A 26,121-nucleotide genomic window follows, 5' to 3' on the forward strand; every position below is an offset into this window, starting at 1 on the left:
CTGGAGCTGAGGAAGAAGTTGTTCAGCAGGAGGCTGCTGAGACTCTGGCCCAGGCTGCCCAGGGAGGCTGTGGCTGCCTCCTGCCTGGGGGTGCTGAAGGCCAGGCTGGATGAGGCCTTGAGCAGCTGAGTGTGGCTGAGAGGTGTCCCTGGGCATGGTGGGGAGCTTGGAGCAGCTGAGCTCTGAGCTCCCTTCCAGCCTGAGCCATTGCAGGATCCTGTGCTAGTTTGCCAAGCATGGGTATAGATAACTCAACTCTTTGGTGCAGCCCTCTAGGAAGCACTTTGCCTGTAAGAGCAAGGCCTGGGGGAGGAGTTCTGTTGCCTGGTGCTGTCAGTGTGTCCTGGTTAGATGCTGTGGTTAGATCTGTGGTGGCTTTGCAAAAACTCTCTCTCTGATTTGTTCTCCTTGCCTCTCCCCTCACAGGAGGACTGCCATGCCAATGCTGTGGGAATCACTGGAGGAGCCTGATATACTTGATACCACTGAGTTTGAATATTTGTTCTCTAAAGACACCACTCAGGAAAAAAGAAAGCCATTGTCAGAGACTTATGAAAAGAAAACCAAAGCCAAAAAGGTATTTCAGATCTTGTTCTTTCCATCTGCCTTTGGTTCCTGTGTCCCTCTTCAGTCTTACACTTTGAGCAACCTCCCTCTGTGTTAACCTTTAAAGGCACAGATCATCAGATGGGTTGGTAAACCCTGTTTTAAAGCCACAGAGGTGGAGCCTTGCTTGGGAAGGTGGGGTTGGTATTTACCTTGGACCATTTCTTGTCTTTGAAAAGAAGAAGTTCCACATCCCAGTGAGGTAGGAAAAGGTTTGTGTGGAACTGAATGCAAGTTCTGATGCTTAACCTGAAAGTGCCAGTAGTTGAAGCCATGCCTGCCCTTGAGCTGATTTATACTCAAGGGCTGTCATTAGGTTGTTCTAGCAAACTTCTCTTCCACTGAGGTTAGGCTTGGGGCAGTGTGGCTGGAAAGCTGCTGGCACAAAGGGACCTGGGAGTGCTGAGGGACAAGCAGCTGAACAGGAGCCAGCAGTGTGCCCAGGGGGCCAAGAGAGCCAAAGGCCTCCTGGCTGGGATCAGCAATGCTGTGTCCAGAGGAGCAGGGAGGGGATTGTCCCCTGGGACTCAGCTCTGGGGAGGCCACACCTGGAGCATTGTGTCCAGTTTGGGGCAGCTCAGTGCAAGAGAGATGTGGAGGTGCTGGAGCCAGGGCAGAGCAGGGCAAGGAAGCTGGGAAGGGCCTGGGGAAGAAATCTGCTGGAGAGCAACTGAAGGAGCTGGGGATGGTTAGTGTGGAGAAGAGGAGGCTGAGGGAGACCTCACTGCTGTCTACACCTACCTGAAAGGAGGTTGTGGAGAGGCTGCTGCTGGTCTCTTCTCCCAGGGAATTAGTGACAAAAGGCAATGGCCTCAAGCTGCAGCAGGGTTAGACTGGACAGTTGGAAACATTTTTTGATGGCAAGAATGGTCAGGGACTGGAATGTGCTGCCCAGGGAGGTGGTGGAGTCCCCAAGCCTGGCTGTGTTTCAAGGTGATTTGGATGTGGTGCTTGGGGCTCTGGTTCAGGGGTGAGCCTTGTAGATCAGGGCCAATGGTTGGACTTGGTGCTCCTGGGGGTCTTTTCCAACCTGACTGTTTCTGTGTTTCCTGTAATGCTATAGGGAAAAATCAAGCAAGACAGGGCTGTTAAACAATGCCCAAACCCCTTTTTTCTGCTGTAGCTAAAGAGCTGTCAGGAGGGGACAGGACAATCGTGTCTGCAATGGGCAAAGGTTTCCATAGTAGCTGTGTCATGACCATAGCACTGGTCCCTGAGCAGAAAGAGCTTTTGCTTGTCAAGTACTGTGTGCAGACAGGGCAGAGAAATGGCATTAGTCATATCTGCTGCAGGAGTCAGCCCAGGAGGAGCAAGAATTGCTTCTGGTTTCCCAAAATGATGTGGTGATAACTGAGAAAGTGATTTGATGGTGTCATTGTAGGGTACATCTGCTGGAGGTTACCTGCTTGGAGCCAGCAGAGGGCACTTTGCAAGCTGTGCTCTCTGCCTTTTTTGCAGTTGTATGATACATATCATGTGAAACACACCTAGCAGTGCAATCACAGAAGCACAGAGGGTTAGGGGTTGGAAGGCACCTCCAGAGACCATCCAGTCCAGCCCCTTGCCACTATTGTCCTGTCCCTGCAGGCCCTTGCAAATAGTCCCACAGCACATTCCAATCCCTGACCACTCTTGCCATCAAAACATGTTTCCTACTGTCCAGTCCAAACCTGCTGCAGCTTGAGGCCATTGCCTCTTGTTCTGTCACTGATTCCCTGGGAGAAGAGACCAGCATCAGCCTCTCCACAACCTCCTTTCAGGTAGTTGTAGACAGCAGTGAGGTCTCCCTCAGCCTCCTCTTCCCCACACTAACCATCCCCAGCTCCTTCAGTTGCTCTCCAGCAGATTTCTTCCCCAGGCCCTTCCCAGCTTCCTTGCCCTGCTCTGCCCTGGCTCCAGCACCTCCACATCTCTCTTGCACTGAGCTGCCCCAAACTGGACACAACCCTCCAGGTGTGGCCTCACATTTTGGAACGAAGTACAGCTTGTGGTTGTGTATGAAGCTATGATACTCTTTAGGCCTGAAAAAAAGGAGGGAGTTAGAGAAGAACATTCCTTTGATGTGATTTATTCCATGTGCATTCTGCAGCTCCGCCACTGCTGGCCTCAGCCCTGGTTTGAAGTCCCCCTTAGCTTTTATCCCCTGCGTCTGAGCGCTCCTTGGTAACTTTTCATCGGGGGCTGAGGGATGTGCTGCGGGCAGGATAGCTGGATGGCTGCGATGCTCCTCTGTCTTCATCTGAACAGGAAAAGAAGAGAGTGAAATGTCAAGTAATCTGTGTCAGGTGTATGCTCCAAATGAGAGCCCATCAATCATCTTTGGCCCTTTAGTGCCACGATTATCATTTCAAAGGGGCAGGAGGACGTTAAAGATAATGGCTTCTCTGTTGTCTATTATCTCTCCCAGAGCTCACATAATGACTACCACCTGCTCTCGTTTAAGAGGAGTGTCAATATTTTGAGTGAATTGCAGGTTTTTAACGGAGAGGGATATGGCTGTCACCAGGTTGTTCACTTGGGTGTTTTGGTTTTGTGTTGGGGCTTTTGTCCATCTCACTAAATGAGGAATGGGAGGTAATGGATTTGGTGTTTCCATGAGGAGGGGCAGAGATTGCAGAAGCTCTTGGAAGCTGTGCAGGGCTGAAGCACAATGACTGTCTTCATCTGGCTGCAGAAGATAATGAACAGTGCTCAAACTGGAGGAAAATGCTAGGGAGGGCTCCTCCAAGGCACTCACTTTCCTTTGTGTTTGTCCTGCTGTTCTGAGCAGAGGCAGTGTGGCATTTCCTTGGTTACTGCCAATCCCTGGAGTCAGGTAGGGTATGGACAGTGTCTGTACAGGGTAGAGATAGCTTGGGTGGCTTTATCTTGGCTTTTTTGGTTTTATAGGGAGAAACATATTGAAATAGGTTTCTTACTAGTTCATTTTTTTACCTCCTATTTTATCCTGGACCACTTCATGGAATTCTAGCATGGCTCAGGCTGGAAGGGAGCTCAGAGCTCAGCTGCTCCAAGCTCCCCACCATGCCCAGGGACACCTCTCAGCTAGGCTCAGCTGCTCAAGGCCTCATCCAGCCTGGCCTGAAACACCCCCAGGCAGGAGGCAGCCACAGCCTCCCTGGGCAGCCTGGGCCAGAGTCTCAGCAGCCTCCTGCTGAAGGACTTCTTCCCCAGTTCTGGTCTAACCCTGTTCTCCCTCAGCTTCAGAGGGATGCCCTGATGAAAAGTCTCTCTGCAGCCTCCCTGTAGGATCCCTTCAGGTACTGGCAGGCAGCACTAAGCCTCCCCTAGAGCCTTCTCCTCTGCAGGCTGCACAGCCCCAGCTCCCTCAGCCTGTGCTCACAGCAGAGCTGCTCCAGCCCCTCATCATCATTTGCTTCCCTTTTAACCAAAGGGGTTAAAAACAGTGGGAGGTTTTCATCCAACAGAGTTGTACAGAGAATGGCATGACTTCTAAAATACCTTTTAAAATCCATGTCAAATACCTAAGAAGGGTGGTGAGGGTTTTCAGGGCATCAGGTAGTGGTAGGCTCAGGGGGAGCAAACGAGAAGTGGGGAGATTGAGACTGGATGTGAGGAAGAAGTTGTTGCCCAAGAGGGTGGTGAGAGCCTGGCACAGGTTGCCCAGGGAGGTGATGGAAGCCTCCTGCCTGGAGGTGTTTGCAGCCAGGCTGGATGTGGCTGTGAGCAACCTGCTGTGGTGTGAGGTGTCCCTGCCCATGGCAGGGGCTTGGAGCTGGCTGAGCCTTGAGGTCCCTTCCACCCCTGACAATTCTGTGATTCCATGAAGATAGTTAAACTTGGCTCTCCTGTGAGTAGTATAGCAGAGATTATGTCTAGTGTGAAGATTCTTGAGTGTCATTAGTAACTCTTGGGGTGTTCATGTAGCATGGCTTGAGGGGCTTGCTGCTTACTGTCTTCTGGTGCAGGATATTCTCCCTCTCTGTGAACAGGGCTTCAGCAGCCTGCTTATGGGTCCAGGCTGCTGACTTCATCCTCAGAGCTAGTGAGTGGGAATGGGGGGCAGGGGCAGCACTGTGATGTGCAGGACAGCTTTTTAGCTTATGCTTTCTCTCAATAAATTTAAATATTATGGAAAGAATCCATGCAGCAGCAGGAGGAAGGATTTAGCTTTTAATCACTAAAGTAAACTGAATCTGTTCAGATTTCAGCACCAGTAAGTGTCCTGGACTGAGTGTAGACAAAACAATGAAGTCTGTAGTGTACTATTTAATGAAATACATTTCTGGCTACATTACAGCAATACCTTTTAATGGAAAGGAGAGAACAATCTCTGAGTCTATTCAAGCCTCAGGGCATCTCCCCTTCTAAATGAGATGATAAATATCTGGAAGGTGCAGAAGGGCACTTGTGTACAGCAAATCATCTAACTCAATCACAGCTTAAAATAGGGCAGGGAGCACCACACAGACCAAATAATGTTATGGATCAGTGAACTGAATGAATTAGCAGCAGCAGCAGCAGCCAGGGTTTTGTCAGGCAGCCAGAAGATGCTGCACCCATTACAAGGATGCACTCACAGTCTGGAGGAGCAGCAGGCAGGCCCTGCCAGCTGGCACAGCAGCGTCAGCTGGCGTCAGCTGGATTTGAGCTGCTTACCTGTCACTGCCAGCTACAAGCAAGGCCCAACATGTTGAGAGGTGATCAGTGATTTGTCTTGTAATAGCACAGACTAAATACTCCAATTCAGTCTTTACAAACTTGGGGTTTATTTGCTTAATGGAATTTTATGACCTGGAAAAGTGCTGATTTTTTTGGGTCTCCTTTCTGTTTGGAATTCACACACATTATTAACTCCCTGTCAGTGACTTCCCCAGAGTAAGCATGATCTGGGGCAAGAGGAGGATCTCTGGAAAGAGCTTCTCCAGGTTATTCCCAACTGTAGACATTTTTGTTGCAAAGTCTTTCAGGTTGGGCATTGGTTCTAAAAGCCTAAGAGACAAGTCCAGCTTTAGGGGTTTGTGCCAAACTCAGTGGTTCTAAAAGTGAAGAGAAAAGTCCAGCTTTAAGGGTTTGTGCCAAACTCAGTGGTTCTAAAAGCCTAAGAGAGAAGTCCAGCTTTAGGGGTTTGTGCCAAACTCAGTGGCTCTAAAAGCCTAAGAGAAAAGTCCAGCTTTAAGGGTTTGTGCCAAACTCAGTGGTTCTAAAAGTGAAGAGAAAAGTCCAGCTTTAGGAGTTTGTGCCAAACTCAGTGGTTCTGAAAGCCTAAGAGAGAAGTCCAGCTTTAAGGGTTTGTGCCAAACTCAGTGGTTCTAAAAGTGAAGAGAAAAGTCCAGCTTTAGGGGTTTGTGCCAAACTCAGTGGCTCTAAAAGCCTAAGAGAAAAGTCCAGCTTTAAGGGTTTGTGCCAAACTCAGTGGTTCTAAAAGTGAAAAGTCCAGCTTTAGGGGTTTGTGCCAAACTCAGTGGTTCTAAAAGTGAAGAGAAAAGTCCAGCTTTAAGGGTTTGTGCCAAACTCAGTGGTTCTAAAAGCCCAAGAGAAAAGTCCAGCTTTAGGGGTTTGTGCCAAACTCAATGGTTCTAAAAGTGAAAAGTCCAGCTAAAGCTGGGTTTGTGCCAAACTCAGTGGTTCTAAAAGCCTAAGAGAAAAGTCCAGCTTTAGGAGTTTGTGCCAAACTCAGTGGTTCTAAAAGTGAAGAGAAAAGTCCAGCTTTAGGGGTTTGTGCCAAACTCAATGGTTCTGAAAGCCTAAGAGACAAGTCCAGCTTTAGGGGTTTGTGCCAAACTCAGTGGTTCTAAAAGTGAAGAGAAAAGTCCAGCTTTAGGGGTTTGTGCCAAACTCAATGGTTCTAAAAGTGAAGAGAAAAGTCCAGCTTTAGGGGTTTGTGCCAAACTCAATGGTTCTGAAAGCCTAAGAGACAAGTCCAGCTTTAGGGGTTTGTGCCAAACTCAGTGGTTCTAAAAGTGAAGAGAAAAGTCCAGCTTTAGGGGTTTGTGCCAAACTCAATGGTTCTAAAAGCCTAAGAGAGAAGTCCAGCTTTAGGGGTTTGTGCCAAACTCAGTGGTTCTAAAAGCCTAAGAGAGAAGTCCAGCTTTAGGGGTTTGTGCCAAACTCAATGGTTCTAAAAGCCTAAGAGAGAAGTCCAGCTTTAGGGGTTTGTGCCAAACTCAGTGGTTCTAAAAGTGAAGAGAAAAGTCCAGCTTTAGGGGTTTGTGCCAAACTCAATGGTTCTAAAAGTGAAGAGAAAAGTCCAGCTTTAGGGGTTTGTGCCAAACTCAATGGTTCTGAAAGCCTAAGAGACAAGTCCAGCTTTAGGGGTTTGTGCCAAACTCAGTGGTTCTAAAAGTGAAGAGAAAAGTCCAGCTTTAGGGGTTTGTGCCAAACTCAATGGTTCTAAAAGCCTAAGAGAGAAGTCCAGCTTTAGGGGTTTGTGCCAAACTCAGTGGTTCTAAAAGCCTAAGAGAGAAGTCCAGCTTTAGGGGTTTGTGCCAAACTCAATGGTTCTAAAAGCCTAAGAGAGAAGTCCAGCTTTAGGGGTTTGTGCCAAACTCAATGGTTCTAAAAGCCTAAGAGAGAAGTCCAGCTTTAGGGGTTTGTGCCAAACTCAGTGGTTCTAAAAGTGAAGAGACAAGTCCAGCTTTAGGGGTTTGTGCCAAACTCAGTGGTTCTAAAAGCCTAAGAGAAAAGTGCAGCTTTAGGGTTTTATGCCAAATTTAAGCTGTCCTGTTGTTTTGCTGCTCCATTTGTTCCTCTCTTGAGTAAGATATTAGCCTTCAGTGACAGATTTCAGTTAGTTGAAGCTGATTCAGGTAGCCTGAGTCTAGTTTGAGGCCTGGTAATTGTGACCATGTGTACAGGGGTCTGAAATGCAGGTGAGCATACAGTTAAGCTGGGCACTTGAAAACACAAATCTCTCCTTTAAAGTTACACAGGGTCTTTTTGCCAGCCCCCCACTCCCACCCCCTCACCCCACACCCCCTAATCTTTTAAGAAGGAAGTCACACTCAGCAATGTGAGCTAACCGTGGGAATATCTTAGCACTCCTACTGTACTGCAATGATTTCCTATTGTCTGCAGAGCTCTAGTCTGGAAAGGTTTTGCCTCAAACTAGGCATGGCTAATGGGCTTTATAACAACCTATGAATTTGCCCCTCAACAAGGTCAGCTTGGAGGTCAGTGAATGCTGTACAAATTGCATACTACTCAAGCCTGTAATTATCCCTGTGAGAAGTTAATGTGCTGGGGAGCTCGGCAGAGCCATGGAAGGCTTCTGAAATGGCCCCGATAGGCTGGGCAGTTGTTGCTCTGAACGATCACAGCCAGCAGGATGTGATGTTTGCAAAGCATTCACTTATGGTGTCTTGTAGCCACATCACCTTCTCTGCTTGGGTCCTCAGGAGGTTAAGAAAGCCTAAATCATTTCCCAGTCGAAGAAAACCCTTTAAATAGTTTTACTTTTTTAACAGCCAGCATCTAGGACATAAAGGCTGAGAGGGGAAAAAAAATAACCCAGCCCTTTCTCAGGATGGATTAGATTGGCAGTTTGGGCAGGAAATAGTGAGCTTTAATAGAAGTTTATTAAATGCTGAGGCACTGCAACAGGCACACAAAATATCTTTCAGGTCCTTGTTGGCCCAGTTTGTTCTGTTGTCATTCACTTTCAGTACTCTCTATCATAGTATCATAGTATCACAGTATCAGTCAGGGTAGGAAGGGACCACAAGGATCATCTAGTTCCACCCCCCCTGCCATGGGCAGGGACACCCCACACTAGATCAGCCTGGCCAGAGCCTCATCCAGCCTGGGCTTAAATACCTCCAGGGACAGGGCCCCAACCACCTCCCTGGACAACCCATTCCAGGGCTTCACCACTCTCATGGGGAAGAACTTCCTCCCCACCTCCAGCTTCATCCCATTCCCCTGTAGACAAGAAAGTGTTGCCAGCCTTGAGCCTTTTGGGTTTCTCTGTACTTTTCAGCTACAAATCTACTTTTCTGTTGGTGAATGACTAAGGTAAGTATCCCCAAATCCCATCAAAGGTAGATAGGAAACATTGCTATGAGTTGGTAGAATGTTGTGAGCTGTCAGTCCTGGGAGCATCTATAAAGGCATTGCAAGAGTGTTGGATAACAATCACTGACATCATTGAATGTGAAATATCCAAATGTTACCCTTACTGAAATTATTGAATGTTAAACAGCCAAACAGTGCTCTTACTTAAATTATTTCATATTAAACACCCAAATATTGCTCTTAATTAAAATGGCTAACATTAAACATCCAGATATTCGTGATACTGTGAGACTGTGATATTTTTATACTAAATATTACTCTTACTTAAAATCTTTATATTAAATATCCAAACATTGCTCTTATTTAAATTTTTAATATTAAATATCCAAATATTGCTCTTAATTAAATTTTTAGTATTAAACATCCAGATATTAGTCTTACTTAAATGTTTAATATTAAATATTCAACTATTACTCTGACTTAAAATCCTTATATTAAATATCCAAACATTGCTCTTGTTTAACTTTTTAATATTAAATATCCAAATATTGCTCTTAATTAAATTATTTAACATTAAACATCCAGATACTACTCTTACTTAAATGTTTTAATATTAAATATTCAAATATTACTCTGACTTAAAATCTTTATATTAAATATCCAATTATTGATCTTAAAATTTTCAATATTACTTCTTCTTCTTCTTCTTCTTCTGCTTCTGCTTCTTCTTCTGCTTCTTCTTCTTCTGCTTCTTCTTCTTCTGCTTCTTCTTCTTTTTCTTCTTCTTCTGCTTCTGCTTCTTCTTCTTCTGCTTCTGCTTCTTCTTCTTCTGCTTCTTCTTCTTATTATTATTCCTATTAAATAGCCAAATATTCCTCTTACTTCAATGTTTTAATATTAAATATCCAATATTACACTTGCATAACTTTTTATTAAATATCCAAATATTCCTCTTCCTTAATTTTGTGAATACTAAATATCCAACTACTGCTCTTCCTTATTTTTTTTTAATATTAAATATCCAAATATTGCAGTTGCTTAATTCTTAAAATATCACACCCCCAAATATTCCTCTTCCTTAACTTTATCAATATTGCCTATCAAAATATTACTTTTATTGGTTTAATTTAAAATATTCCAATATTACCCTGCCCAGACTTTTTCAATAGTGCATATCCAAATATGACTTTTAGTTAATTTTCCTACTGTTATCTCGACAAATTCTGCTCTCACTCAGCTATTCAAATGCAGTTTGAGCACACAGAGGTTAAATATTGTTCCAATGCTAGGATTATAAATTTAGGGGAAACTTAGCTGTTAGTTTTCATTCTGTACATGAGTGAGTGTTTTTAACAGCATTTCGTAGAATCATAGCATCCCAGCAGGGCTCAGGCTGGAAGGGAGCTCAGAGCTCAGCTGTCCCAACCTCCCCGCCATGCCCAGGGACACCTCTCAGCTACACTCAGCTGCTCAAGGCCTCATCCAGCCTGGCCTTCAGCACCCCCAGGCAGGAGGCAGCCACAGCCTCCCTGGGCAGCCTGGGCCAGAGTCTCAGCAGCCTCCTGCTGAAGAACTTCTTCCTCAGCTCCAGTCTGACCCTGCTCTGCCTCAGCTTCAAACCATTCCCCCTTGGCCTGTCTCTAGACCCCCTGATGGAAAGTCCCTCTGCAGCCTTCCTGCAGGATCCCTTCAGCTACTGGAAGGCATTTAATTGTGTTCACACTGAAATATAAAGTAGAAGATAACCTAAGGAACTTGGGATGTACTCAGAGTGTCTTAAATAGTTTTGTCCTGATCACCTTAAGGAGAAAGGGGGAGAGTATATTCCAGAATAAAATTTACTGTGCCCTTATTTTCCTCCTTAATAGCATCCTACCAGTCAGAGGTGATGTCCTCTCCTAGACCTGGGGGGAATTGTTTTTTAGCCATGCAGAGCATAGAATCACAGAATTTGCAGGGTTGGAAGGGACCTCAAGGATCATCCAGTTCCCACCCCCTGCCATGGCCAGGGACCCCTCACACTACAGCAGGTTGCATACAGCCACATCCAACCTGGCCTTCAAAACCTCCAGGCAGGAGGCTTCCACCCCCTCCCTGGGCAGCCTGTGCCAGCATGGAGATGAAGATTTTACTACCACATCTAGTTAATAAGAAGGTTTGGTTGGTGAGACATTGAATCCAATCCACAAATTAACAACTTCTGTCATTAATGTTAATGAACCCTTTGTGCAGTATCTGTTTCATCTCAGGTCTGATTGCTTTTGCCTTGTCCTTCTAGATTATCAAACTGTTGGATGGAAAACGGTCTCAAACTGTAGGGATTTTAATATCCAGTTTGCACCTGGAGATGAAGGACATTCAACAAGGTAAGTGCTGCCTCCACTGCCTCTGTCAGATTTGGGTGAGTGTAGCAAATGCAGCTCCCTTCAGAGAACTTCTTTCATTGCAGGATGTCCCTTGAGTATAGTCCTCTGTAAGATACCAGAAGAATCATTCTTCCAGTGCATTCCCCTAAAGATTTCCCCTCAGCAGTCAGTAGTGACTTTAGGTACAACTCCTTCTCTACCACTTCAGTGTGCAAACCATCTCCAGCCCAGAGTGTTCTCCAAACTGCTCCATAGTCCTTCCCTACAGCTCCCTCCTTTTCCTTAAGCAAGTCCCTCACTGGCAACAATGACATGGACAGCTTCTAAATCTTTTTGTGGCCTTCAAAAGAGGCAGTTGGTGTTTGCTGAAGGTTGGAATTCTGCTTCGTTAGCAATACAAAGAGCAGATCCCAAACTGCAGTGGCTACCACACAGCAATCAGAGAGCTGATTACTGGATGGCATTTTGTAAAGCATGAGGGCTACTCAGTGTCTAAATTCCATTACTGGTGGAAGTGGTGGCCTTGCCAGTGCAATTGTAGAGAAACACAGATTTCTTTTCTTTTTTAGAGCACTGGGGTAATTCAGATTCTGCTTATGCTCTGGATTTAAAAGGATATTGTTTAAGGATATTGTTTATTTCTTTTTCACATTAAAAAGAGGAAAATATTCACCATTTAAAACAACTGCTGGAAGAATTCAAGTTGATGTCTCCTTTTTGCTATTGTTTTCCCCCCATCACATGCAAACACTGGGTAGGGTGTTGAGATGCTGCTGGCATTGATTATTATTAATTTCAGAAGAGCCTTTGAGCATCTAGCACTTTAGAAGCAGAAGGGCTTACAGATGTCTCTGGGGATGGAGGAAAACAACAAAAAGAAGGAACAACTTTGTGCCTGCCAGTATTGTGTGAAAGGTATCAGAACAAGATGGAAAAAACCTGCTGTTGCTGAAGGTCTGAATGTGTTTTGGTCAGGAAATGCAGCAGCTTAGGATGGGATAGTAGCTGTACTACAAAAGCCTGGGTAGTACTCTTAAGTATCTTCAGAGATCTCTTCATTGGTTTTTATTTTCCATGGAGTTCTGCTCAGATAGAAGATCCCTGTGTCTATCAGTCCTTAGTGGTACTTCTGTTGCTTTGGAAAACTTCTGGGCCAATGTATGCCAAGTTGAAGAGGAAAGAGTAAGTCAGATGTGTGTTGAGTGTGTGTACTCTAGCATTCTAGCTTGAGTCAGCAGTGCACTTTTCAATCAAATGAAGCAGTTGTCCCTTTTGCACTGCTTGCATTGCAGAGCAGTGCAGGACAGGCTCAGAGTGCACAAACATCTTCCAGCCATGCAGGACAGGCTCAGAGTGCACAAACATCTTCAGCCATGCAGGACAGGCTGAGAGTGCACAAACATCTTCAGCCATGCAGGACAGGCTCAGAGTGCGCAAACATCTTCAGCCATGCAGGACAGGCTGAGAGTGCACAAACATCTTCAGCCATGCAGGACAGGCTCAGAGTGCACAAACATCTTCAGCCATGCAGGACAGGCTGAGAGTGCACAAACATCTTCAGCCATGCAGGACAGGCTCAGAGTGCACAAACATCTTCAGCCATGCAGGACAGGCTCAGAGTGCACAAACATCTTCAGCCATGCAGGACAGGCTCAGAGTGCACAAACATCTTCAGCCATGCAGGACAGGCTGAGAGTGCACAAACATCTTCAGTCATGCAGGACAGGCTCAGGGTGCACAAACATCTTCAGCCATGCAGGACAGGCTGAGAGTGCACAAACATCTTCAGTCATGCAGGACAGGCTCAGAGTGCACAAACATCTTCAGCCATGCAGGACAGGCTCAGAGTGCACAAACATCTTCCAGCCATGCAGGACAGGCTGAGAGTGCACAAACATCTTCAGCCATGCAGGACAGGCTCAGGGTGCACAAACATCTTCCAGCCGTGCAGGACAGGCTCAGAGTGCACAAACATCTTCAGCCATGCAGGACAGGCTCAGGGTGCACAAACATCTTCAGCCATGCAGGACAGGCTCAGAGTGCACAAACATCTTCAGCCATGCAGGACAGGCTCAGGGTGCACAAACATCTTCAGCCATGCAGGACAGGCTGAGAGTGCACAGACATCTTCAGCCATGCAGGACAGGCTCAGGGTGCACAAACATCTTCCAGCCGTGCAGGACAGGCTGAGAGTGCACAAACATCTTCAGTCATGCAGGACAGGCTCAGGGTGCACAAACATCTTCAGCCATGCAGGACAGGCTCAGAGTGCACAAACATCTTCCAGCCATGCAGGACAGGCTGAGAGTGCACAAACATCTTCAGCCATGCAGGACAGGCTCAGAGTGCACAAACATCATTCAGACTTAAACTAAGTGAGAAGCTGTAGGTGCACACTGTCAGTCTCCACCTACAGCTGGCTTTAAATCCCACAGGATCAGATGAGAGCTGGTTAAATCTCACTGCAGTGTGCCTGGTGAGAAAGCTGCATCCTCAGCACCAGCTGTTGCTGTCTGCAGATCCATTTCTACAGTCTGCACTGCTTGCAGCTGTAGGCACAGCTAATGTAGATCTAGAAGTTTAATAGGAATTAGTGATGGTAGAAGAGAGTCACCAAAGGAAGCACTGTCACTGAAGCAAAGTTTGTAACTCATCACCCTCTGTGTTCTGAGTAGCAAATGACCAGCCTGTCACCACATGTGTTGCCCAATGCAGCAACAGGATGTGCTGCTGCTGCCCCTTGCTTATGGAAACAGCTAGGAGATCCAAATGGAATCTGGGGTTGCTCTGAGTGGAACTTTCTTGTTTTTTTAAGATGTATTAGCAAAGCAGGATGAGTAACTCTAGTCAAGAACTGTGTGCAGAGCCTAGGGAAAAAAACCACCCCAACCAAACCAACAGCAGAACAGCTCATCAGGCTCAGGGAAAACATCTCTTCTGTAGAGAGGATCCTTAGAAATGCTCACTACAAGGAAGAGAGCAATAGCATTGTCCTTCTGGTCCTTGTGTGTTCTTCCCCTTGTATTCTCTTCAAATCTCTGCATTCCTGCCTATCAGCTGGCAAACTCTTTGAAGGCCACTATGGTCTCCATGCTGGATGAAAAATAAAAGACCATAATAAGCTAAACAGCTCCTGACAGCATCTAACCAAAGGAGTGTGTGATCCCTGGCTGATGAATGTCAAATGCTGCTTTGGTGACAAAGCAAAGTGACAAATATCTACCTCTAAGAAGCATGAAAATGAAGCACTCATCCATTTTGCAAAGCCAATTTCCAGTGCCTAATACAGAATGTGAAACACAGGGAGAAGTTCACAGTCTTTGGCAGCTTGCAAAAGAGAATGAAGCAACTCCCAGCAAAAGAAAGTCAAAATGAAGGGGAAAAAAACCCAAGAAAGAGAAAAAGCTGATGTCCAGTTTCATTTCAGCTTTTCCTGACTGTCTTTATTAAGAAGCTCTGTAGAGAGGAATTTATTGTCTGCGGGTAGTGCATTGCTTATTCCACCTTCAGCAGCAAAAGCACTGAGAGGGAAAAGCTGTTCTCAGCTGCACTGCTCTGTGCACACAGATGTATGCACAGTGCTAATTACAAGAAAAGTGACATCCTCCTTTAAAGCCACTGAATTGTCAGGGCTGAAAGGGACCTCAAGGCTCAGCCAGTTCCAACCCCCTGCCATGGGCAGGGACACCTCACACCACAGCAGGTTGCTCACAGCCACATCCAGCCTGGCTGCAAACACCTCCAGCCATGAGGCTTCCACCACGGGCACCCTGTGCCAGTCTCTCCCTCATGGGGAAGAACTTCTTCCTAACATCCAATCTGAATCTACCCACTGCAGGTTTTGTTCCATTCCTCCTAGTCCTATCATTACCTGGCACCCTAAAAACTCCCTCCCCAGCTTTCTTGTAGGAAGTGGCTTCTGCATCTCTAGGATCACCCTCTCCAAGTGGAGCAAACAAAAGAAGTGACCATATCTGGCATCCAGGACACTTCAGGGAGGGAATCTCCCACACGTGGTCTGTTTGGGAGAGTGGAGTTCATCCTTAGCACATTGAATTCTGACTGTGTCTGAGTACAGCCTAGTGAGCAGGGAGTGTAAAAGTGAAGAGGTTTTTTGGGTATAGTGTTGGTGCAGAGGGGAAGTTAACATTGTCATGCTGCACCTGGCTTAGTATTCAGCTTTTTGGTCAGTGAGACAAGAGGAATCCTAGGTGCTGTGATCACAGGAGCAGAGGATGTTAGAGGTTGGAAGGGACCTCTGGAGATCTTCCAGTCCAACCCCCTGCCAGAGCAGGAGCAGAAAATCCAGCACAGGTCACAGAAAACACATCCAGGTGGGGCTGGAAAGGCTCCAGAGAAGGAGACTCCACAACCTCTCTGGGCAGCCTGCTCCAGGGCTCTGGGACCCTCACAGGGCAGAAGTTCCTCCTCATGTTGAAGTGGAACCTCCTGTGCTGGAGTTTCTATCCATTGCTCCTTGTCCTATCCCAGGGCACAAGTGAGCAGAGGCTGTCTCTGTCCCTTCCTTCCTGACCCCAGCCCTCAGTTATTGATAGACATTGATCAGATCCCTCTCAGCCTTCTGCTCTCCAGACTGAACACCCTCAGGGCTCTCAGCCTCTCCTCCCCAGGCAGTGCTGCAGTCCCTTCAGCAGCCTTGCAGCCCGCCATTAGACAATCTCCCATTGTCCCCTCACTTTACTCGGTGAAACAGTAAGAGCTATTGCTCTCACTTAAATGTTTCAATATTAAATATCCAAATATTAGTCTTAATTCAATTAGTTAATATGAAATATCCAAATGTCACTCTCACTCAACTATTACAATTCAATTTGAATACATAGAGATTAAATATTTTTCTGGGGAAACTTAGCTATTACTTTTAATTTCATATATGAGTTAGCATTTTAGCAGCATTTCATGGAATCCTAGAATGGCTCAGGCTGGAAGGGAGCTCAGAGCTCAGCTGCCCCAACCTCCCCTCCATGCCCAGGGACACCTCTCAGCTACACTCAGCTGCTCAAGGCCTCATCCAGCCTGGCCTTCAGCACCCCCAGGCAGGAGGCAGCCACAGCCTCCCTGGGCAGCCTGGGCCAGAGTCTCAGCAGCCTCCTGCTGAAGAACTTCTTCCTCAGCTCCAGTCTGACCCTGCTCTGCCTCAGCTTCAAACCATTTCCCTATTTCCAGACACCCTGATGGATGGGGAAGGCAGCATTAGCTTTGAAAATATTAGAGGGAGATTTTTGCTGGGCTGGATTAGAACAGAGTTTGTTAAAAAGCCCAGGTCACGCCAGCTGCTTTTGTGGATTCCCTTCCATCATTGTTTGGCTGGGGTGGTTTGGGGTTTTTATGATTCTGCTGTCACAGTCCTGGTATTTTAAGATAGTTTTGTACAATGTCAGTTCACCAGTTGAAAAGGGTTGGACTTAGGCTGCTCCAACTTTGTGGTTACCCTCCATGGTGGAGCAAGTAATTGGTGGAATGTGAGCAGCAGATTAACTCACCCAGACTAATATCAACCCAGTAATAATTTGATACCATCCTGGGAGTTCTGTCTGGTCTCTCTCTGGTGAAGGGCCATAGGAGTTATCTAAATCTGTTGGTTTATGGTTTGTGGCACAGACAACAGGATCCTTGTTAACCAGGCATGTTGCTTAGTATGTGAAGGATATTCATTAGATCTCTCTCTCCCTCTCTCCATTTCCCTCTCTCTCATCTCCATCTCCATCTCAACCTCATCTCCATCTCATCTCTATCTCATCTCCATCTCTCTCTCTCTCTCTCTCTCTCTCCTCTCTCTCTCTGTCATCTCTATCATCTCTATCATTTCTCTCTATCTCTCTATATCTCTACCATCTCTATCATCTCTCTCTCATCTCTATCATTTCTATTTCTCATATCTCTCTATATCATCTCTTTCTATCCTCTCTCATCTCTCTCTACCTCTACCTCCATCTATATAAAGCAAACTATCCCAAAGCAGCCCTAATCTGCAGACCCTCCAGTGCTGAGAATGTCTGAACCCCAGTTTGTGTTTAAACCAACAGTGAACCCCAGTGGTTTCAACCAATAGCACAAAATACCTGTTTTCACTTCTCCATTCTCCCTTGTAGTTTGGAAATGGTGCCATGGTTTAGTCATGAGGTCTGTGGTGACAGGTTGGACTCGATGATCTTTGAGGTCTCTTCCAACCTTGGTGATTCTGTGCTACTGTGAAATACCTCCAGCTAAAGAGAAATGCTTTGGAGTGTTTCTTGCTTGCACCATGGGAAGAGAGTTTTATTGGGGTTTCAACTGATGAAATGTTTTGCTGGATGGAAGCATGGAAGAGAAGGGTTTACAAACCGCTCCAAAGTGGTGTGAGTTTTCCACCTGGACAGACCATGACCTGTGTGCCTTCTATCTCAGCTGTGTACTGGGCATGAAGTACAAAGATAGCTGCATGCTGCTGTCAGGACTTGGGAAACAATTTTCTTTACAAGTTATTTCCTTTGTTCTGGAAAATGCACAACATATGTTCTTGTGGATCTGCCTTGGGCATCCAGCCTGATGTGGGTAGATTACCAGGGGTGCCAGAGTCTTTTGCTCATGACTTCTTGCAGGAGTTGAGCTATTTCCCACTCTTTTAGACCTACACTGTGCCCATAGGACCTCTTTGTAATGCATATTTCAATGTTCATTTATGTTGTGTGGTAGCTAAACACTGGAGAAAACTTTGAAATAAGCTTAAGAAGTAAAGCATTTGGCTGTTCCAGGCAGTCTTGTCCAGCAGGGAGATTTGCATTTAATCATCATTGTCAGCTTCTAATGGACTACTTCAGGCACAATTTCATTTACATTTCCCAGGGACAGGCTTCCTGCTCCCAGGAATTCAAACCTTACTCAGCAGAATGTGACACAACAGAGTACTTCCAGGTCACAGCAATCTACCTTGGGCAAGCTCTTTGTTTATTTGCTTGATTGGACTGTCACAGTTCTGGTTCACCTTTAGGGAGCAGCTTGGGGCGATTCCTTCACAGCTTAACTGTCACCTGGCGTGGTTTGGTGCAGCTGAGTAGACGTAAAGCTCCCTCAGCAGGAATTAAATCCTGGTTTAATCAAACTGTGTGTAGCAGGCCGGGGACTGCCCATCAGAGCCAGCTTTAAGACTGGTGAAGAGGAGAGAATGATCTTCTTTTGTTTGAGTTCATATTTAAGCTCTGAGCTGTGCTGTGGTATGCAGCCTGCACACAGTGTGCTTGAAATTCTCAGCTTTGCATTTTTGAAGTGATAAAAGGAGGGGATGTGGAAAATCTCTGCAGTGGGGGAAGCTGGCTTTGACAGTCAGATTGGGGGGGGGCGTTAATAAGTGAGCCTTAAAACCTCACTTTGCTGCAAGCTTCTACTTGCAGCAATCCCCTTAGCTACATGTGAAATGTAGCTGGCAAGGGGTTTTATGTGTGCCTGTTAGTTTGAATGCACGATGCTGCTCTGTTTTTTGTCCTCGCTGACGGTTATTATATCCTAATGGGTGCGACCCTGCACTAATGATCCTTGCCTATATAAATTCTGCTGGTTGTGAGCAGACACCGTGGGCCACATAAAAATGCTTGCCTCAATTTCCCTGCAAGAAAGGATCTCAGAAACCAGACTTGGCCAAGTAACAGATTTTTTAAAGGTAGAGGAACCCAATAAAATTACCAGCTTCTCACAGCGTGAGTCGACTTCCTCTCGGCATATTGTGAGGTGTAGGTGAAATATTCTGCCTGAGCTGACAGTGCAAGGGAGGACAGCTAACTAGAAAGCAAGATAAAAGTAAACCCCACCGATGATGATTGATATTGTATTAGCTGCTCATTGTTTTGGAGCCCTCTCTTGTAGATTTATGGTGCTTCCCCCATGTAGCCTGGGCTGCTGGGAGCCTCGCTGTAATGAGATTTCACGCAATAAAGCCTCGCGGTTCAGTCCTTAAAACGGAGCGAGCTCCTTATTAATTGAGCAAATGTTAATATACATATGATTAGAAGGGGATTGGGGCTTTCACAGGACAATTAAGGAGCTTGTGGTCCTTGTAACTCAGAAGTATAAAGTCAAATAATTAGTTTCTTTGATCTAGTGCACTGGTGTTGGGTTGGTTGGGGTTTCTCTTTTGGCTGCCCCACTCCAAGTTAACGTGCACAGCCTACTGTGGATATGTTGCACGTGCCACCTGGTAAGAGGAGGGAGAAGGCTCTGACACCTGTGAATCTGGGGGGGGGGGTTCTGTCAGCTTTTCCAAATCAATCCTACTTTAAAACAAAAAAATTACAAAATCAGCTATCTTCCTCATTTGACATAGTTTGGGTTTCAGTTTCTGCTCGGAACCTGTCTGATGGTAAGTTTGATCAGCTTGAAGGGAAATGGAAAGGTAGTAAACTACATAAAGAGTAAATGAAGTAATCTCTCTGGGTGTTGGCACCACTTCTGCCTTTCTGAGGCTGTATTTCTACATACATTCACACCCTGGTGTTGCACCGAGTACCAGGGCTGGGGTCTTGACTGCAGCCTGTCCACATGGACATTGCCAAGAGCAGGCAGGGCAGGTTGCACAGCAAGGAGATCAGGAAGGCTGTTTGTGGTACTTTTACACAGTCACACACTTGGCCAAAAGAGAAAAGAATTATTGTGATTGTCTCTTAGCACTGATTTGTGTGTGTGTGTCTCTCAGCACTGATGTGTGTGTGTGTGTCTCTCAGCACTGATTTGTGAGTGTGTCTCTTAGCACTGATTTGTGTGTGTGTCTCTCAACACTGATTTGTGTGTGTGTCTCTCAACACTGATTTGTGTGTGTGTCTCTTAACACTGTGTGTGTGTCTCAGCACTGTGTGTGTGTCTCTTAGCACTGATTTGTGTGTGTCTCTCAGCACTGATGTGTGTGTGTGTGTGTGTCTCTTAACACTGATTTGTGTGTGTGTGTCTCTCAACACTGATGTGTGTGTGTGTGTGTCTCTTAGCACTGATTTGTGTGTGTGTGTCTCTCAGCACTGATGTGTGTGTGTGTGTGTCTCTTAGCACTGATTTGTGTGTGTGTCTCTCAACACTGATTTGTGTGTGTGTGTCTCAACACTGATGTGTGTGTGTCTCTCAACACTGATTTGTGTGTGTGTATCTCTCAACACTGATGTGTGTGTGTGTGTCTCTTAACACTGATGTGTGTGTGTGTGTGTCTCAGCACTGATTTGTGTGTGTGTGTGTGTCTCTTAACACTGATTTGTGTGTGTGTGTCTCTTAACACTGATTTGTGTGTGTGTGTCTCTTAACACTGATTTGTGTGTGTGTGTCTCTTAGCACTGATGTGTGTGTGTGTGTCTCTCAGCACTGATTTGTGTGTGTGTGTGTCTCTTAGCACTGATTATTATGAATTTTCAAATCTGTTAATTTACCAGGTTGTGTTTTATTGATTTCATCCCAAGCATGGGATGTTTTTTGCTTTCCCATGTCACTGCTAAACGCTGCTGGCCTGTTAGAAGTGATGCTGAGCCCAGGAACGTGGCTAAGGCGTTAGAGCAGTAAAAATCACTTGGTGATCTTGGAGCCTTTGTTGTGGCCAACCTCTGACTAGTTAGATGTACAAACCTTCACATTCTTATTAAAATGTTCTTCTTTTCAAGCCACTTCTTCTCATTTTAATAGATCTGTGCCTGAAAGTATCTACTGTTGGTTATGTGGTTTGCATTTCCAGTGTGCCTTCCAGCCGCCCCCAGTAATGGGCAAATCCATTTCTCCTCCTAAGCAGAATTTGGTGTAGTCCAGAACAGGATGGAAGTAAAAGCACAAGGGGAAATTTTTTAACTCACTATGTGTACTTTAAAATCTTCCTAAGTAAATCTACTGGAATGTGAAACCCATTTTCCAGCAGCTATCCCTTGGATAATACAGAAGAAAATGCAACTCCTGGAAGGGTCTTGCGGGAGCCAACATAGGACCTCACAGATTCAATCCCTCAGGAGTTTTTCAAGCTCAGTTGCTCCAAGTTTTGTGCTGAGCTACCTTCTTGAGCTGTTCTTGACTCTTTCTGACCGGACAAAATCTAATCTGAGGTTCTGGTGTGGTTTTTCCCCCACTGACACCACCTTTGTCTGTAGAACCCTTCGCTTCAAACCAAGACGTGGCATCACAGATGGGATCATAACTGACAGGCAAAATTTTAAAGCATTCTAAATGTCATTGGGCCTTTTCATAAAATTAATTGGCCTGCCAGAGAGAAAATTTACTAGCCTGCTGGTAAATTTCAGCGTGTGAAATCATGGGGTAGGTGGAAGAGCAGGCGAAAGCTTATTACTTGTAAATAATTATTTAAAGATGTGTGCCTTGCCCCTTTCAGACATGGGCTGCGAATGCAGCAAGGGCTTTTAAACTCTTCTGAATGCCCAAGCTGTTAAGTTTCCTTTGAAGAAATGTAATACAGTTGAAATTAAAAGTTATCAGGTCCTGGCTGATGATGAGTCACTGCCTGTGGGGGGAACTGGGGGAGGCCTCAAGATTGATTCCCTTGGGGATTAATGTGCCCGGTGACATTTAAACACGAGTCAGGAGTTCAGGAATTGTGCCCAGTGCCATTAGGAATCTTGATGAAAGGCCTAGTTTGGAAAAATTAACCATTCTGTTCCCTTGTGCATTTTGTAGAGTGCTGGAACTTAAGACCAGAGAGCATCAGAAAGCTCTGTGAGCCAATCCTGTTTCCTTTTCAGAGTCCCCATACACTGCCTAAGTTGCAGTGAGACTTGCCAAGGCTGCAAACGCCTCATGCCGTGCATTCCACACGTAGCCACGTTTGTAACTGAGGAAGCAATGTGAGGCTTTTCTTGCTGGCTAATGAGGCCTAATTAATCACTGAAGAGTGTACTTTAGGTGTCTGTGTGTGAAAGTTCAAAGTGTTTCTCTGGGATTGGCCAGGGGGGTGGCTCTCTAGTGGCTAAAAGCTGACTCACATGTGAGCTGCTCTATGAAGGTACCTTGAACAGCTGCAGCACAGCCTTTTGTGCTCCTCAATTTGCAACTTGCACATCTTGCAAGTCTGTCTACCTGCCTGCTTCCCAAGACAAACAGATCTCCCTGGTGTCTTGTCTCCATGATCTCTCCTGCACACAGGGAGACCTACATACTCTCACTTTCAACCCCTCGCTATCCAGCTTTCGAAGCAGCCATGACATCTGTGCTGACCATTGTCTGGTATCAGCTGCTCTCCTTCCTGGTCAGAGGGGCCATCAGCTGAGTACCTGGCAGGGTGTTGGGTTTTTGTCAGCTGAGTGTGCTGGAGAGGAAAAGTCAAGCTCCATTCTCCAGAGACAGAGTTTCTATGAAGCTCTGGTGGGAGTTCTGTGACTTGAAGTCAGACCAAAACCAGAATTCTGAACATACTAAAATATTAGCTAGACACAAATATGTTCTGTAGCCAGGGCAGATCTCTTTAGGCCATTTGTCAGCAAGCAGAATCCAACTCTTGTCTTCTAGCATCTAATTTGTGGTTTCTTCTCTGCAGCTATCCTCTGTGTTGATGACTCCATAGTAGACCTGGAAACACTGGAAGCACTGTATGAAAATGTAAGTAAGCTAGGGGAGAGCTGTGGGTAGTCACCACAGTCTTTTAAACACAGAGTAAGTGAAGTTTTATTGTATGCTGTCATTCTAGATAACAGAAAACGTCTTTAGGGCAGGGACACCTAACACTACAGCAGGCTGCTCACAGCCATATCCAGCCTGGCTGTAAAAACCTCCAGGCAGGAGGCTTCCACCACCTCCCTGGGCAGCCTGTGCCAGGCTCTCACCACCTTCATGGGGAACAACTTCCTCTAATCTAAATCTCCCCTACTCTAGCTCAGATCCATACCCCCCCAGTCCTATCACTCCCTGACACCCTCAAAAGTCCCTCACCAGCTTTCCTGTAGCCCCCTTCAGATCCTGGAAGGCCACAATTAGGTCTCCTCAGAGCCTTCTCTTCTCCAGACTGCACAACCCCAACTCCCTCAGTCTGTCTCCACAGCAGAGCAGCTCCAGCCCTCTGCTCATCCTGGTGGCCCTTCTCTGGACACCTTCCAGCACAGCAGCCAAACAAGTAGCAAAAAAAATTGACTCCTTATCCTCATTTCTTTTGCTGGCTTTGCTCTTAATTATCAGAAATGTAAACAAGTGGAGTCCCTTTGGAATCAGGTTGAAATGGAATCAGAGGCATCCTGTCTACCAGTGTGCTTACCTGGACTGCCTGACAAATACACTCCAGGCTTATGGCCAGTTCTGTGCTGCAGTGCTGACTCTGCTCCCTCAAGCTGTAAGGGGCTAAAGCAGTTAACTCAGGCTGGGCCATTGCTGGCCTTACCCAAGTTGCTCTGTAATCTAAGAATGGAGCATTGATGAGCTGTGTGACCCTGATGCTGGCTGTAGAGGTGTCAGAGCTACCTCTCTGATGTAAGCTGTGTGAAGATGACCTTTGGAAGTCCCTTCTGGCCTGGACCATTCTATGATTCTAAGTATCCTGTGCTCTACAAGGATGCTCTTCTTTGTGGCCATCAAGGCCAATTTATGATCACAGATCTTTATGCCTCACCTCTTAAAAAGAAAGACCAGTATTGTTACCTGCAGCCAGAGAGGCAAATTGGTCATTCATTTCTTTGTTACTAATTAGTTACTAATTACTCCCTCAGAGAGCACAAAAGGATGAACTGGAGAAAATCAAGCAGTATTATCAGACTTCAAAAGAGGAGGAACTGAAGCTACTGGATAAGCCAGAACAGTAAGATCATATTGTTGCTGGGTTTTGATCATTATAATTACTGATGTGTTAAACCAGAAGCTGAGATTTCATTTGTGGTAGCTCATAAGCATTTTTTTTCCCCATTTATCACTTAACCTTTGTCAGACATGACAGATTTTGCTATGTCAGCTTGGACCACCAGAGCCTTCAATCAGGAAATGTTTTGGTCCCACTTTTCACATTCTTGTTCTTCTCTTGGAGGTCTCAGGGCTAAGTGAATGTGTTATAAAGCAGGGCCAGAGTGATTCTGGGCTGTTGATTATTTGAAAGAGCAGCACAGAGGGTTTTGAGGAGCCCTGTGACAAAGATTCACTCTGGTCATGCTGACTGAAGGCCTACAGGGCTGATCCCACAGTTCATCTCCTGGGACAGTTGTTAGGGTGAAAAACTCCTGAAGGGTTGCTCCTTCTGTTGCAGTAAACCTTAGACCAATGTCAAACCCACAGGAATCCATGAGCAGAAGGATAACCTTGCATTTTATACTAGGCCATACATTTGGTTTCAGCTTTTGGCCTACCAGTGGTGTTTGTCTTCTGCTGCTTTGCTGCTTTTCCCTTTGCACTTCCATCCTCCTCTTCCACTCACAGTGAACTTTACTGCCCTGAGGCCTCTCTGCCAACTTGTTTCCTTTTCCCTCTTGACTGTTTTTTGTCTTTTCTGCTGTCTGTGGCACAGGAAAGGGTAGAGGGAGGAAGAACTGAAGCAGCAGAGACAGTATCTGATTGGTTGATGTCAGAAGCATTACATTTCCATTCCCTTTTTTCTTCCATTAAGCATAGAGGGAGGAAGAAGTGAAGGAGCAGGTATCACAGAATCACAGCCCACAGGGGCTGGAAGGGACCTTGAAATCTCATCCAGTCCAACCCACTTGCCAGAGCAGGGTCAGCTGAAGCAGGTCACACAGGAACAAACCAGGCAGGTTTTGAGTATCTCCAGAGAGGGAGACTCCACAACCCCCCTGGGCAGCCTGCTCCAGGGCTCTGGCACCCTCACAGGGAACATTTTTTTTCCTCCTGTGTCCATGGAACTTCCTCTGCCTCAGCTTCCACCACTGCCCCTGGGGCTGGCACTGGTCATCCCCCAGCAGAGCCTGGCTCCAGCCTCTGGGCACTCACCCTGCACATCTTGATCACCAGCAAGGAGGTCACCTCTGAGGCTCCTCCTCTCCAAGCTACAGAGCCCTCAGCTCCCTCAGGCTCTCCTCATGAGGAAGATCTTCCACTCCCCTAATCATCTCTGTGGTTCTGTGCTGGACCCTTCCAAGCAGTTCCCTGAGGTCCTTGAGCTGAGGGGCCCAGCAGGTACAGTGTGTGAGTGGTTGATGTCAGAAGGATTCCATTTCCATACCTTTTCCTTCCCCATTGAAATGTCAGTGATGAAGAGCAGAGTTGGTTTTCCCTTTCTCCTAACCCAAGCAGCTAAGCAGTCATTTGTGACTGTCCACTGGGGAAGAGATTAATGCTGGGAGAGCAGGCTATCACTCTTCAGGAGTGCCTTATCATTCTGGAATCAGGCTTAAGAGACAAATATCCATCAAGTGCAGATCCTAGCTTGTTCTTGCATCCCATGGCCATAGTGCCTTGGCTCGGGGCATGAAAATACATTGTGTGAGTGGCTGATGTTTTCCAGAGCTTGAATCTTTGCTAATCTGTTGAGTGAAATAAATATTAATGTGTTTTGTGTTCTGGAGATTGTGAATCTTGTGGAGCTCTACTGTCATAAAAGGTTGTCTGTTTCTGTTAATTATGGTGGAGAGAGGTTGATCTTCATTAGACACAAAGCTGGATTTATGCTGTCATTGTTCCACAATTAGAAGTAAAGAACTCGAAATAAGGCCTGATCAGTCAGGATGAATTAGGCTGGCAGAGACAAGAGCTACTCTGTATCAATTATTACTCTCTGCAAGTCTTAATGACCCCATTTTTATCCTATTATTTAACTGTATAGGTTAAGAAAACCAGCTTTATAAACTGGGGCCCTAAGGGGGAAACAATCTGATGACCATGTTCTTATGTAAACTTTTATTGGACCTTCCACATGTCCCTTCTGAAAGCTCAGCAGGCCAGGTGCTTCTGGTTTTGTTGTCTAAGTCAACCTGACTACAGAACTGGAGATTGATTGGACCTGCACTACAGGTTGAAAAGAGAAAAGTGCTAAATTTGTATGTGTGATTTAAAAGGTTTGCTACAGGGCACAAGCCTCATTTCTCTGTAGTGAGGATCAGAAGTGATTTCTGCTACTGCAGGGCAGTGATTGTGCCCCTGGTGAGGCCACAGCTCGAGTGCTGGGTTCACTTCTGGGCACCACAGGACATGAAAGACACTGAGGTGCTGGAGGTTGTCCAGAGAAGAGCAGCAAGGCTGGGGAGGGGTTTGGAGGGCATCAAACAAGGAGCAGCTGAGGGAG

The 26,121-nt window shown here is 46.0% G+C and overlaps 1 protein-coding gene across 5 annotated transcripts in view; it reads left to right on the forward strand.

Annotated features, from left to right (window-relative positions):
• Positions 1-26,121, forward strand: part of FMN1 (formin 1) — a 191,262-nt gene that overhangs the window by 91,564 nt on the left and 73,577 nt on the right. For all 5 annotated transcript variants that reach the window (XM_068162902.1, XM_068162904.1, XM_068162903.1 and 2 more), the window contains 4 exons: positions 427-577; positions 10,859-10,946; positions 22,447-22,508; positions 23,606-23,694. In XM_068162902.1, coding sequence (XP_068019003.1) covers positions 427-577; positions 10,859-10,946; positions 22,447-22,508; positions 23,606-23,694 — 390 coding nt within the window. The remainder of the gene's footprint in view (positions 1-426; positions 578-10,858; positions 10,947-22,446; positions 22,509-23,605; positions 23,695-26,121) is intronic.

This window comes from Melanerpes formicivorus, unplaced genomic scaffold, assembly GCF_026170545.1.
Source record: "Melanerpes formicivorus ecotype bairdi unplaced genomic scaffold, bMelFor1.0.p_v2 SCAF_68, whole genome shotgun sequence".
Taxonomy (NCBI): domain Eukaryota; kingdom Metazoa; phylum Chordata; class Aves; order Piciformes; family Picidae; genus Melanerpes; species Melanerpes formicivorus.